The 15,084-nt window shown below is 42.5% G+C and overlaps 2 protein-coding genes across 4 annotated transcripts in view; one reads left to right on the top strand and one right to left on the bottom strand.

The window, feature by feature from the left end:
* Positions 1-2,611: 2,611 nt before the first annotated feature.
* fitm2 (fat storage inducing transmembrane protein 2) overlaps positions 2,612-15,084 on the bottom strand; it is a 23,171-nt gene continuing 10,698 nt past the window's right edge. The window contains exons 1-4 of one of the 2 annotated variants that reach the window (XM_035646035.2): positions 8,024-8,689; positions 6,551-7,828; positions 5,323-5,506; positions 2,612-4,269 (exon numbers count right to left, since the gene is read on the bottom strand). In XM_035646035.2, the coding sequence (XP_035501928.2) occupies positions 3,660-4,269; positions 5,323-5,506; positions 6,551-6,572 (816 nt within the window). In that variant the 5' untranslated portion in view covers positions 6,573-7,828; positions 8,024-8,689 and the 3' untranslated portion in view covers positions 2,612-3,659. Of the gene's footprint in view, positions 4,270-5,322; positions 5,507-6,550; positions 7,829-8,023; positions 8,690-15,084 lie in introns of those variants that run through there. The other variant, XM_035646036.2, reaches the window with a different exon arrangement.
* Positions 5,154-15,084, top strand: part of r3hdml (R3H domain containing-like) — an 11,634-nt gene continuing 1,703 nt past the window's right edge. Inside the window, exons 1-6 of one of the 2 annotated variants that reach the window (XM_035646032.2) lie at positions 5,154-5,279; positions 11,753-11,988; positions 12,493-12,828; positions 13,751-13,869; positions 13,986-14,088; positions 14,687-14,802. In XM_035646032.2, the coding sequence (XP_035501925.1) occupies positions 11,800-11,988; positions 12,493-12,828; positions 13,751-13,869; positions 13,986-14,088; positions 14,687-14,802 (863 nt within the window). In that variant the 5' untranslated portion in view covers positions 5,154-5,279; positions 11,753-11,799. Of the gene's footprint in view, positions 5,280-5,397; positions 5,570-11,752; positions 11,989-12,492; positions 12,829-13,750; positions 13,870-13,985; positions 14,089-14,686; positions 14,803-15,084 lie in introns of those variants that run through there. The other variant, XM_035646031.2, reaches the window with a different exon arrangement.

Genomic DNA, 15,084 nt, shown 5'->3' with positions numbered 1-15,084 from the left:
GTGAAATTGAGGGATCTGACAAGCAGCTTTAGTATTTTTAATGAACACCTCTGGGTTTTTCATAAATTGGCGGTACATTGAGGTCCAGGTCTCAGAATTTTGGACCCTACTGTGCACAGGGGCTCATGGCTGAAGCTATTCCCCAAAATGTCAAACTATCCCTTTAAATAACTGTACACCCTGCACACAATAACACACACACAAAGACACACGTGCACTCAGAGTCAGTTTATTTAGGGCACCACAGGTCACACACACACACACAGTGGTCCACGGTCACACTCTTTGTCGCCGAGCAGGAGTTCAGATGCGATACAATTCTCGGGTGTTTGAAAAAGTTTCACTCGGGACAAACTGGTAGTAAGATTGTAAGTTCTGCACCACTGGCACGATAGTGTGTGCGTGTGTGCATTAGGTTTAGGATGTATAGTTCATTGCATGGGTACTTTCTTATTGTGTAAGCGTGTCGAGGCGGGTGGACACTGAGGAATTCGTGTTTCGCCCAGGGGGCAGAATTTACAATCACTACCAAACGCCACAGATGTCTAAATGTTATGCAGCCTGACGAAACCGTTCGAGCCACCCGCACTGTACCGTGTGTCGGAGCTCGACCGGGTTCACCTCAGCAATATTCCACTGCGAGTTTCTTGTTTGCCGCCAACTCCTCCTCCCCCCCGGACAGATGCAAGATTGTTTTTACAGATAGATATTTTTCAAATCATAACATTGTCTCGTTTGTTTGACCGAGCCGTAAAAAGCTGACTCATCTGAAGGCTGCAGGAGTGGGATGATGGGGAAGCCTGGCCAGCTGTCTCATCGTTTGTCGATGCGGGTTTGCTTGCTACTCTCCACAGCCCGTTCACCCTTGACGGGAGCCTCTCTGCTCTTTACTTAGTCAGACATCTTAGGGTTTAACATGCTACACGATCTGCTCCTGAACCCCACGCACTCCTTCTTTAGGTTCAACTCGTTACGTGAGGCAGCGTGGCTGGAGCCGTCCCCTGCTTTTGTGCTTGTATGGCTGGCTACACAGACATTCCTGCACAGCACAGCGTTTCTTTCCGTCAGGTTAAGAGAGGTAGCTGCACAGCTCAAGTCTTGGATAATGAACGTGAATGATGTGAGTCTTTCCCAGGCGTTTTTTTTTTCCCTCTCCCCCTCCTGCTTCAAGGACTGGTGTCGGCAGGTGGCGATTAGCTGCGGCTGCGGAAGACAATGTTGAACCAAAGACGACGACGGTCAGTTTCTCCTTCGATGGCCGCGTCGCCATTGCTGTGTTATACATCATGATAGTTCAATCGGATTTTTCATAAGGAGAACTCCTCCAGAAGAGTAAAGGCTGTGGTTTCATGATCCCGTATTCCCGGAGATACATGTAAAAGGAAACAGGGATGTTATTTGGCTTCAAACTGTTCTCGCATGTAAATGGCACAAAAGAGGAGATATTAGATTTGAAGTAAATGAGAAGGACATTCTGGTCGTAAAGTATCATTGGCTGATGTCATTTCATTAAAGAATTAATTATTTTTGACTTTTTGACGCTAAAACACTCACTGATTCTGTTACCTGATGACACTGAGGGGAGTACACGTCATAACCAGCCGCTCATTTGCTCATTACACTTTGTTCATGGCTCCACTGCTTCTCCTGACTGAATTCCCGCTGCCCGAGGGGTCGGGTCCGATTCTCGGATCGCACGCACACAAAGAGTTTCAAGTCGAGAGTCCCTCCTTGTGATCTGTGGCCATTATGTTTCACAATAGTATTTTTTTATTTTTTAACTTTTTATTTTTTTATATATATATAAATATATGCATTTATTTATGGTGCTTTTTATGATGTTTGTTCATACGCCTTAATTTATTCAGTTGCCATCAATGACAAATAAATAATGAAAAAAATTGGAATATGCAGAATCTGGTTTTTACCCTCATGGAAATGCACCATCATCATCATCGTCGTCATCATCATCGCTTCAACACACTCATTTGCTTGTGACATTGTTAATAACGTCCTTTAAATTACTCCTATAATTTACTCATACATAACGTAACCAGAATTACAGAAGTCGGCTGGCATTTCTCTACCTGATCCTCACAGTCAACAACAAATGTGTTAGTCCATCTCTCAATACTTAACTGCTTCCTGTCTGTAGCTCTCAACCTGAAGCTCATTGGTTCCTACTCATGTCTTGAACAGAACTTAAAAAAATTATAAACAAATCTCCTAAAACAAAGTATAGTTAAGCAACTATTACTCAAAGAGACATGGCTTGATAACCAGCGGATGGACGGATACCCGATACCAGTATCGGGTCCAATACTGTGCTCATGTACTCGTACTTGTACTCATAAAACAACGCCGATACCACGACGGCAACATGGCGTCCTCTAGACAGTTGAGCAGGTCGGCAGCATTGAGCGGAGGAGGAGCTGGCACTGATGATCATAATATGTCATGCTACCAGCACAAGCTGTACTCATATCGATATCAACAAGTAGCTAAATGTAATTACTTGTACTCTGTCTGGAAAAAAAGTGGTAACGGTGCATCCCTACTTATGGCAGGTAGAAGTAAGTTAGATTGCAAACAAACAACTGTGGCCCTGATCATCAGTTATGTGTTTTTATTAGATTTTAGAAAACAATGGAGGTCTGTGGCACAGAGGAAATGACTTGGCAATACTTAATTAAATAAGTGAACAGGATAAATTCAGTTTTTGTTTTTTTCATGTTGAATTTTGAGGTTGAGAAAAAATTAAGAGCTGAAAAAGGTTTTCACTTGACAAAGCATTGCAAATGTTTTAACAATTCATTGAAGTTTTTATTTTGAAAAGGACAAAAGTCAAATATTGGAGGATTTTCTTCCTCTCTCTCTCACACTCTATTTTTCATATGATTAATCCAGAAAAAAAAAGGTTAGATGCAGCGCGAAGTAAAATGAGGAGTATTTTAAATTATATTTTACCCTTTGGGGGGTTGGCCTATAGCTACAGTTAAAATAATCTCAATATCTGATATTTAAGTTATTAAGTTCTACATCGTCAGAGCAAAGATTTACATATATTGCTAACAGTCGCAGCAATAATCAAACCATATGTGATTCAAAAAAAACAGACAGCTCAATAAAATCCCACCTGTAGGATTTAATGTAGTTGGACTGAAATTACAGTTTCTGATCTCACTTTGTTGTGAAGGTCATTTCCTATAAAAACAATGAACATCTACTGTACATTGGTCTGCAAAAATACACGACGTCAGAGCTTCAGCTGCTGTAATCATTCTCTACTGTTCGCACTCCCACATGTGTAAAAAATGTGATTATTCATCCATGAGGGAGAAAAAAACCCAAACATTTTAAGGCAACAAACTGGCAGATACACTTGTCGAGCACGCGAGCCGCTGAAGGTGAGAGGCTGAAGCCGGACAAGAGAGCAGCGTCTTGCTTTTTTATCTCAGATTAGCAAGAGTCATTTTGGGAACAGCAGCCGTGAGCCGGTCCTCATGTGCACGACGACCTCTCTGCGCGGAGGGAACAACTAGATATGGAGTGACGAGCTCGGACCTGGAGACAGATGACATCGGCTGTAGTGTGTTGTTTTGGGGACGGTTAAGATTTTTTTAGTAACAAATCTCGTGCGGGTCAAGTATGACGGCGTCTTAGGCGTGCTGTTTCTTTTCTTTTAGGTGACGCTGAGGGGGGAGTCCTGGAGACAGAGGCATTAGATACCAAACCCGATACGTGAGGTACCACCCCAACAGGCCGCACGTGGTCCCCAGCCACTTTTGAACCAGGTCATGGAAGTAGACAGAGGTGCAGGCGAACATCCACACCCATAAGATCACGATAAGGTTCAAGGCGACGTACAGTAGGTTGAGGACCGTTCTGGGCAGCGCAGACAGGCCGGCTGTCTTCATGGACGACATGGGGGCCGTTTCCTCTACGATGAACAGGGCCGAGTAGGACAGGATGAAGGAGTGTCCCGAGATGTCATAGCCCTGCCAGCGCAAGCCGGCGTGCCTGCAGGCGGACTTTGACGTGAACTGCTCGCGTAGAACGTCCACGGTGCCAGTTTCGAAACAGGAGCCGGTCAAGTCCTCGATGTAGAAGAACGTCTCCGTGCAGACGTACCAGACGGCTGTCGCCACCGCCAGGGAGAGCAGCCGCCGGCCGAGGAACGACGCGCTCCTGCTGAAGGAGGAGTTGGAGAGGAGGAGGAAGGGCGTCAGCAGCAGCAGCGTCCACCCCCAGGACACTTTGACAAAGTACCTGCGGCAGGAACAGGACAGTCACTCAATCCGCTCTCAAATGTTAAATCAAATCTTATAATGTACAGTATGTATTAGAGGTATTGACCAAGTCAGCAAACAGTTCACTGATTACATCATCTGTAAATAATATCTAATAAAATCTAGTGGTCAATAAGGATACAAATAGAGCTGCAATAGTTGATCGATTAGTAATTGACTACTAAGTGAATCGCCGACTATTTTGATATTCGATTAATCGGTTCAAGTAGTTTTTATGGAAAAAATTATATATAATTAATATTAATATTAATATTATAATATTTTTCTGGTTTCTTCACTCCTCTATGACAGTAAACTGAACATCTTTGGTGTGTGGACAAGACAAAACTTCATCTTGAGGTTTGAGGAAACACGATCAACATTTTTCACCATTTTATGACATTTTATGGGCCAAAACTTTTTCACCGTTTTATGACATTTCATGGGCCAAAACAACTGATCGATTATTAATATCGAGAAAATGATCGACGGATTAAATCGATTATGAAAATAATCGTGAGTTGCGGCCCTGGATACAAACACAACTAACAACAATTGAATTTTTTTGAATTCATCAATTTAGCTGCAAATTATTTTCTTTTAATTGTTTGTTTTCTGTATAATCTATATTTCAAATCTCTTGCCTTGGTTTGTCTGTTTTTTTTTTCTTCTGATTATTTCTGGGTTTTAATATCAAATCAAATCAAATAGCAGATGATTGCTGCCTCTGATCGATTACTCGAGTCGACGTTTCAGAGCTTTTCTTTCACAAACGACCAGTTGATGTTTCTTTTGGTGTGTTTTTGTTTTGAACTGACATCTGACAGCCACAGTTCACCTTTGACCTACATCCCTTCAGCGACCTTAACTCGGGAGCAGACACCGACGACGCGCTCTCACCTGTCAGTCAACAGCTCACCTGTCAGTCAGCAGCTCACCTGTCACTCAGAGCCCCAGGTGAGCTCGTGGGCAAAGATCACGGTGCGGAAGGTAACAACACACACACACACACACACACCGCGGCACTACTCACATATTCAGGACATTCCTGCTGCTGCTGAAGTAAGTCGGCGGGACGAGCTCCAGCTCCTTCACGACCGAGCCCACGACCGAAATCAGCACGAAGATCCAGGGAAAGTAGTGTCGAGCGGCCGGTATCCGCCACAGCGTCACCAGGTTGTCCACAATGACATCCACCGCCGCCATGTTGACTCCGCCTGAGAGCGCCGCGTTCGGAAAAAAACTTTATTGACACAATGCGACGGAACATCACAACAACGGTAACTAGGCGATGTGTGCGAGCCATCTTTATACTAAGCGATGGACATGGAGACTATTAGGTTTCTGTTTCGCTACACTTGCTGGTGTGTGCGTATGTTTTATTTTTTCAAATAAAGAATTAGGATAAAGAAATTTTAAAAAACCACAAAAGAATCCAAAATGTATTTTAAAAATTTGAGTTCGATTTGAGTATCTGATTTTCTGAAAGGACAGACTAAAGATAGAGTCCCACATCTGTGGCAGGACTTAATTAATAAAAAAAGGAAAGAAAGAAAGAAAGAAAGAAAGAAAAGGCTGAGGGCGGAAGTGGCTCTGACGTCACAGCAGCTCGCCCAACGAGGCCTCTCGACCGCCCCCTGCTGTACACAGTGTTGTACTACCATTGGGAAATTTTACTCGAAGTAGATATTGAATTAAAGTTTTCAAAAATGATAAATACAAACAGCATTAAATGAAAATGTAATATAAACACATCAGAAACAGTTATAACCAGAAAAAACATGTGCAAAATGACAGTGTGTAATAAATCAATACACAACTATTTATAACTCATGGAATATCAGTACAGTGCCAAACTCAATTCATTTTATGTACAAAACTGAGCCTGGAAAACTTCTTAAATGAGGAATGCACGTCTCTTTAGTTTGTAAAGTTGTCCATGCGTGTTTGTCAATGCTTGTACTATCAAGAGTAAAGTTGAGCCCAGCTCTTGCTGAGTCATAAAAATTTTACTAGACGATTATGAATCTCCGCTGAATAAAAGGACATAGTTTGTCCTTGATGCACTCTGACTTGGCAAACAAGCCTCTCCTATAAAAAAAAGTGATTTTTCCAGGCATGCCTGGTGTTTGGCTGATTGTTCTTCAAGAAAAATACATCTAAATTTAAATTACAGTTTAGACGTGTAATCAATAGAGTTCATTTTAAACAAACGCAAGACAAAATATTTGATGCGGCCTGAAATATTGAAAATGACTTACAGTTTGCCTCTATCGCTGTCATACTCCAGATTTCTCCATGTGAACATGCTGAGTGCAAACACTGAGAGGAACCTCTTTCAGAATGAGAATCTCAAGCAAACATGAGAAAGAGGATGAGACATTTCAAAAAAAGAAAGAAATGCAGACATGTTGGCTGCCTCACAAAACGGCTGAGGCCTTCCTGTGCAGGATGGAAAATGTCACCGTGAATTATTAAAACAAACGCTTCTCGGGCTTAGCTTTGAAAGCTGCTCGATGACTGTGCTGTTTTCGTGTCCGTCTGAACGCTGAGTCCCATGTGGTTTTTTCTGTTTTCTTTCAAAGACTGACTGGTCAGTACATCTGATGTATTCTGTTAAAAAAGTAATTTTCTCTTCTCCTGGAAATCACAAGTAAACACAACCAAATTTTGACAGATACACATTACAATCCGCATTATACATTTGTTAATTATTGTTTTCATATGGTCACTTGGGGGCTCAACCATTAAACACAACACTGACGCCGTATAAAGTTGCTATGGTGAAGTCGTGTACATACATATTTCACAGTTATTCACTCGGAGTAATGCTTGTGTCCACCTGAAGAATTTGAGTCCAATATATATAGTGTCTTGCATGGTGGCATTGAGTAGTACACAACACCGAAAATTAAAAATATACATAAATACAAATACAGTAAGTTATGCAGGTGAGGTTACCCCTTTTAAACGTAGTCATCAATCCCTTTTTGGATTTAAAGACATTGATTGATTGTACCTGCATTCGTTTTTCAGGGATAAATGTTCTTGAGAAAGGAACACAGATATTTATAGATTATTTCAAATCGCGGGCTATTGGTCTAGGGGTTGTAAATGAAAGTGTAAGTGCTGCTGTGAAACTGCCACGGTCTTAGAGCATATTAAAGTGTCCTTCCCCGTGAGAGGGCACCAGCTGCTGAGCTGTTACTCAGTCTGACACCTGAAATGCTCAGGCACCTCAGATACCGCTGGTTTCGAGGTTCTTTTTATGTTCCCGCTCGGGTGAACACAGGAGGCCACTGAGTTCTCCTCCTCACCTTTCAGACACCACAAGGTCACAGTGAGCGTTTTGTGTGCAAGCGCCCTGCGGCGCCTCGGACCAGACAGATGATGTCATACTGCAGGGGGTGAGGGAGGGTCTCTGGGAAAACCGTCTGGCCAGACTCTCGTCCTCTCCCAGGTGAGGTTTGACCCTTTTCAGACTGTCCTGCACAACGTTTCTGTCTGCTGAGATTTCCCCGAAAGCTTAAGGCAGAGTCCTGCAAAAAAAAAAAAAAAAATCCACCAGTGCCACCTGAAGACTGCACATGGGATACTACAATAAATTATAGAAATTCTTCTGACTGCATGTAAAAAAGGAAAGAAGCTAAAACCGTGAGTTACAGACTCTTCACTGACAATAGCATAAACACAATTACAGTCTTAGCAATATCATATCATTGCGTATAACTCACCTTATGATGGCTTTCAAATGCTCCAACCTCTGAGACTCCATTTGTGGATGAGGTCTTAGTTTAAGGTTTTTTTCTTTTCTTCTCTCTTTGTTTAACTCAGTAAATTCTGTATGCAACAGTCACATTTCCACTTTCTCTTCATGTGGGCTGGAAGCAGCTAAATGACTAAATCAATACATTTACTCTCGGGCTGCACCGCTGGACCTGTTGCTCTTCTTCAAAAATTCTACATCCTCCAGCAGAAAGTCTCCACAATGTTTAATCCTCCCAAAACAGCAGTCCTCAGTCAAACATACTGCACTCGCTCCACTTCCTGTCAGTGTGTGTGCACACCGTCGCCGGTTTGAGGGATGTGTTTTATATTGCTGCTCAACATTTAGATGTGCAACGATAGAAATATTAACGATGTGGCAGAACTGACACGCATGCGGACAATGCTAAATTTAAACGTCGGATGCTGCATGCACAATTAAGTCTTCGCTTTCAGCACGGCAAGTGATGCTCAGACTTATATCTTCCAGTGAGCGCTGCAGTGCAGATATAACTCTGAAGATAACAGCTTGACAATGTCAAACCGATGAATGAAGACACGCAACACTAGATGATAAAAATTGGTAAAAACGCAGACAAGATCCAGAATTTTTTGCGGTCGGCCGCAGTGAGGTGATCCTTGAGGCGAGTGGAAAAGCAAACAGGTCCGGCTTAGAGATCATCGACAAGACGCGACCCTGGTTGGGTTTCAACTGAACCTCGGGTGTTGTTGACCTTTCCGTGTGCCAAAGGCCGCAGCAGCCGCTTTGACGGATCCTTCTGTGCATTTTACGCACAAAGTCGCAAAGTCTGACAGCGCTCTGCCGAGCCTGTGTGGAAGTATGCTGCGAACCTTTGAAGGCTTCACTTCAGAGGGCTTACCTGAGCAACCAGGTGACTCACAAATACTGGTTCTGCATTTTCCCCCTCCATTGAAGAAGAGCAGTTACATGCTGGATGATTTAGTCCAGACAAGCTGATATTTTAAGTGATGTTACTTACATTTTGTTCATGTTTAAAAAAATATTTAACCTACTTATATGGAGGTTAACCACTAAGTGTAATGCTGTGGCATTATCAATTCTCCTCCAACTGTAGCCTATTTACTATTTATTGATTGTTGCTATGTCAGTCCCTCAGCTGTGACCGTGGTGACATTTTAGCCTTATTCGTCTTTCACAGGCCTTTTGACATGTCACAGTATGAAAAGCACCGGTTTATATAATGAATCATTTTCCTACTTTTGGTAATAATGCTTGTCAAACCTCAACCCTGTAATGTAAAGTAATATACATCTTTTTTTTTTCGGGACAACCGAGGCTAGCAGAAAATGTATAAATAGTTATATGATCATAAAGACAAAAGTAAAAACTAAACGGAAATTGAATCTCACAAACATACATTATAATGACACACCAAACAACAATGATGAAGATTTTTCCCTACTGAAAGCGGTTATTTGAAGCCTTGGCTATAAGGGAAAACAATTCAGTTATGTACATTTTCCTACAAATAAGTCCTTTTATGTTTTTCAACTGAAAAAATTCAATTGTTCCATCCTGCAAAGCAGTTCCTGCCTGCAGTGACACAGAGGAGTGTCAGTGGTAGTAGTAGGAGTAAACGGGAGGAGTGAGAGGTCCTGTTTTCTGTCAAAATCTTTGTTTTTGTCGACCAGTCGACAACACAGTGTCTGATTGGTAAAAATCTGTAACAAAGCCTCTGATTGGTCAAGTGGAATCTAAAATGTTGGGCTAGAAGTCCACTTGCAACAAATAAGGCCTTTACGTCTCTAAAAACGATAAGGCGGCACAAGTGTTAGCATCTCGTCAAAACAAACTGCGAGTTGCTGATCAAATGTTATGAGGACTTTTATAACATGACGCATTTTTTGTCGCATACGACAGGTTCCGTCTCAGAGAGTTAATCGAAGGTTACCTCAGAATAAATTTTCCTAACTTTGGTTATTCCTGAACTTGTCATGAAGTTTTTTTGTCGTTTTGTCGAATTTTAATCCCTGCAGCTTAGATTTTTGCCCAAATATCTGTAAAAATGATGACATTCCCATCAGCCTCAGCAGAATAATGTAACCATAGTAACTGACTATAATAAGTTCGAGTTGAGTTCCCTTTTCAAAACCGATTTCAGGAAGAAAAAAAAATTCACATAGTAACAAATTCCTCAAACGTTACTTTTCTACTATTCTCACAATGCTTTTATTCACAATCCAGACCGTTTTTACCGACATAATTTCTCTCCATTCAATTCATTCATTTGTCCTTCCTTCCTGGACCAGCTTCATGTCTGGTCTGGCTAACTAAACAGCACTGTTACAAGATGACAGAAGAATGATATGATTCATTTCCATTTTACTGCTGCCCCCTGATACATTCATGTTCATGTATGCATTTTAATCGTACAGTAATATAAAAATTAAAATTTCCAAGTTGCATGTTGAGAATTTTTTGACGGTTCAAGTGGAACTCCCGGAGGTCGACTCGGGGCTAAACAAACAAGGAACCGGGTTCCTCAGCCCTCAACCGTGAACGGGGGCTCGCCGCGAGTGCCAAAGTTAAAGAGTTCATTTCATTCTGTGCACACAGAGCCCTTCATAAATCGAGATTTTCTCACAGCGCACGACATTTCCAATCATCCTACACAGCAGACGTTTGGGAAGTTCGGGTTCGGCATTCGAACCTATAATTTTAGGAGCGGTGTCATGACTAAATGATTACAGTGGCTTTCCAAAAGGTGCCAATCGCATTATGGAAACTAGAAAAGGATTTCATAATGGCATGGCCTTTCATTTGCTGTTGTATCCCATAGCTTTAACTTCGTGTACCGCTCGTTCCACCGCGTTTGAGTGCTGTTCTCGGAAAAATCTCCTTGGCCCCCCGGTAGCCGCAGTGCCAGGTGGCGCAGTGTATCTTGGCAGTGTCCTCCGTCTCCTCTCGTGGTACATTGCGCACTGAGGAGGGTCCGGGGGCCCTTCCTGAAACCAACAGCAGCTGGGGATGCACACCGACTCTTTCGCAGCCACTCTCTGTTTGATATGTATTCCTCGCCACATCGCTCAGTCCTTCCCCAAGGCGTGCTCATTTAAAACATCTCATCGTGTTTTATTGGAACAACTCGGGGAGATCTGGAGGCAGCCCAAAACATGCGCTCTGTTACCACTGTCGCGGTCTCTTGCAAGGCAAATAGTTCAAATGTTGGTGCGTGCTGAATTGTATTTAAGAAAAGGAACAACTGTTTGTTCTAATTCCTCTTTTTAGTATTCATAAGCAGTATATGAACTCACTACAATGTAGTTGTAATCAGGTCTTTTAAAGTGTTTGTTGATGTAGTTGTCAACAACCTTTACCTGTGCAACACCCATTCCTGGATACTGGTATAAAGACAGATTATGATCATAACACAGTTGTAAATATATACAATATCTCTCCATAGGAGAAGTTGTAATTGTTTAAAAAATGCTGCACATTAACAGCCACTTAAATAGCTTATCTGTGGTCAACCACACTGTGCTACAAAATAACTTTTCAGCTGTTTTAAGCAAAGCATTAGTCAAATTCCTCCACTAAAACAAATCATGTTCAACGTTGAACCTACGGAACAAAGAAGGTGGCCGGTCAAATATTTCATGATTGCGACGTCTGTTATGAAAGGCAATTTCCTGTGTTTTTGCGATTTGCTCTGCAGTGAAAGGGGAAAGAACGACGGAGACAGACAGACAGACTGCGTTTCGGATGGAGGGAGACAGGAGTGCACAGGGCGGGACTTGTGCGTCACAAAGTCTCTTGGCCCACAGTTTAAAAACCTCCCTGCCGCACACGACAGACCGGCTTGTTTGCAAAAGGCTCGTGCTGGAGCGAGGGGGTCTCCTCTGCTCCTCTGCTGCTCGTCTGTCTGACCTGGGGAAAGAGCCACCGATGAAGGTACGAGACTCAGCTCCACTTGCTTTTTCTCCTTCTTTCATAGCAGAAGAAGACTGCAGCGGCTGGTTTGCAGGGAAACAGATATTACCGATGAATCAACTGCATATGTTGAATGTTTTTAGTAGATTGTGACTGCATGTGGACATGTCATATTCTCGATTTTACTTTGAAGAAAAGGTTCAAAGTAAAACCGTTACATTGCTTGTAATGAAAGTTATGTGCACAAGTGAAAGACATGTCCCAATATACCTATAAGTTGAACACGTTTTCTTTTTTTAATGCTTCATGACATCAAACTATTCAGCCAAACACATTTTGAGGAAGTTGTACCATCTGGTCCTGTGTGAATTGACTGACTTGTCGTATTGTCAGCGGGTGGAATTTAATACTTAATTTGAATTCTTTCTTGAATTAATCAAGTTGATTAACCGTTTTTTTTTTTCTTTCTTCATGTATAATGAAAAGCATGTGATCTGTTTAACCATCATCCCCTCTCCCCCTCAGAGTCCTGCAGGGACGCAGCGCCGCTGCCTGCTGCTCCTCGTCCACAGGGCTCAGATGGGTGCTGCTTGTGTCCCGCTCCTGCTGGCTGCCACCCTGTGGACGATGCCCCACGCGGGAGCTGCCGCCGCCGAGCTGCCGAGCTCCACGGAGCTGCTCAACGCCGCCGGAGCTGGAGCCGGGGCGCGGTCTGACCTCAGGATGCCCACTGCGGCCGCCGGCGTGTCCCGCAGCAGGCGCAGGCGAGCCATTTCATCCCGAGAGATGAACGCCCTGCTGGATTACCACAACCGAGTCCGCTCCCAGGTCTTCCCCCCTGCGGCTAATATGGAATACATGGTGAGGAGGCAGAGGCCGGGGAATCAGACCAGGGACACAGTGAAGTTTGGGTTTTGGGATTTTCATTTATTATCCTCAAATACAAAAAATATATATATACATTATAGTACATTCATAGATTGTAAAAGTCAGATAAAAACCTCTCACAAAGGCATCTCAAGAAAGAGACCTTGACCTAAGAGTCTGTGGAGACATACCAGCACCAGTTAACACCTTGATACCTCATGACTATTCCTAGTTTGATGAGAAATGCTTGTAAAATGTTTTTTTGACTGATGACACATTTCAGAAGTCTGCCACAGCAAATGGTGACTCAAATTTTTTGGGGGGAGATGCTGAGATTTTTTTAATATGATCTATCTGTGATTTTTTTTGTTTGCTGTGAGCCAAAACATAATGTCACCATGTGGGACAAGAACTGTACATTTAAGTCTGTAATTTACTTTTTGGCAAACAAAGGGAGTATATATATTTGCCCTAATTGCACGGTTCATACCTGTATAATATATAAAACATACACTTATTTGGTGTAATCATTATCTTTTATGATAATTACTGCCCAGTTTGTGGCAAATGGAAGGTTTTAAAGAAAATTATTATTAACTCCAAATGACCAATTCCAATCTTTATTGTTTTCCCACCTGAGTGCATAGGAACCCAAACCATGAGGAAGTGAAAAGAGAACAAAACTGAAACCCTGCGAGTGCAAACAGATGAACCTACCTTGATACTGCACAAAACAACAACACACAACAACATGTCTCTGCTTATTCTGTGATACAGAAACATTTACAGACAGCAGGGAGCTGATGTATGAAAACATTGGCCTTAGTCTGGTTCTTAGGCAAAGAGCAGAATCTCTAGCTTTAGATCTAACTGCCCATCGTCTGTCTCCCGCTCTCTCCTCCTCTCATCTCCACAGCTCTGGGATGAGGGATTGGCTAAGTCAGCTGACTCCTGGGCTTCACTGTGCATTTGGGATCACGGCCCGACGCAAGCCATGAAGTACATGGGCCAGAACCTGGCGATCACTTCAGCACGGTACGGTCCACAGATCTTGGTCTGTGCAGAAAGGTCGTCACACAACACGCACTGAGTTAAGTGATGGACTGTGAGACGCCGTGTCGTTAATATTGATTCATGATCGACTGTGGCAGGCACCAGTCCGTCACTGACCTGGTCAGGTCCTGGTATGATGAGAGGCACCAGTTCTCCTACCCGAACAGATGCAGTGGATCCGTGTGCTCTCACTATACTCAGGTACGGTTTGATTTGTTCATTTTGTTTCATTCAAAGAGAGAGAGAGAAAAAAAATCTGTCTTTTGCTTTACAGCATCACAGAGTGTGATGATGAGGAGGAGGAAATACAGTTTCTCTGGGCAGAGAAAGATATCAGTAAATGAAGTGGAACCAAATGAAAAAGTCTCCTCATTATGTGATAATTTTATTTAGGGACTGTTTTAAAGTTATAAGAGGGGGAGGGCTAATATATATATATATATATTTTTTTATTTTTTTTATTCTTGCTGACAGTTCTTGGGAGAATTTCTTGTGTCTGCCATTTTTTCTTTTTGCTGAAGATATATTATTCTGAGATGTTGAAGTCATATCAGGGATCCACAGCGGTGAGGCATGTTATTCACAAAATAAAAGATTCATCCCGCCTCCTCGCCCCAATATAACTTCCACTCAGCCCTTTACACACGATGAACTAGTGCATCTTGAACACGTGTGACACCGGACAAGTTTCAAAGTGCGTGTGTCATTTTTTGTTGTTGTTGTTTTGATTGTGGACAGCTATGGACAGGTTTCACTCTGTGGGCGTTAACATCCAAATGTGTTTCGTGGCACCTGTCAGATGGTGTGGGCGAGCACCAGCAGAGTGGGCTGTGCAGTCAGGAAGTGTTCCAACGTGCACGTGTTCGGGAGCAACTGGAGGGAGGCAACGCTGCTGGTCTGCAACTATTCTATAAAGTAAGAAGTGCCGACAACTCATACAAGGTCCTCTGTTCTCTCTCACACTCACGTACCTGCACTTTTAGTTCAGCTTTTTTTCCCTAATTTATTTCCCAGAATAATCCCCTAAATATCATTATACTGCACATGGGAAGAGGCTTTTTATTTTTGACTTTATTGTTATTATTATTATAATTATTATTATTTGTTATTTTGTTTGTGGGTTATTTTTTTAAAGGTCCTTATGCTTATTGTATACATGCATTTACTTCAGTGTCGTGTAAGTGCTGTCCTTTTTTA

This window comes from Scophthalmus maximus, chromosome 3 (assembly GCF_022379125.1).
Source record: "Scophthalmus maximus strain ysfricsl-2021 chromosome 3, ASM2237912v1, whole genome shotgun sequence".
Taxonomy (NCBI): Eukaryota; Metazoa; Chordata; class Actinopteri; order Pleuronectiformes; family Scophthalmidae; genus Scophthalmus; species Scophthalmus maximus.
This window is presented reverse-complemented; position numbering and strand designations above follow the sequence as displayed.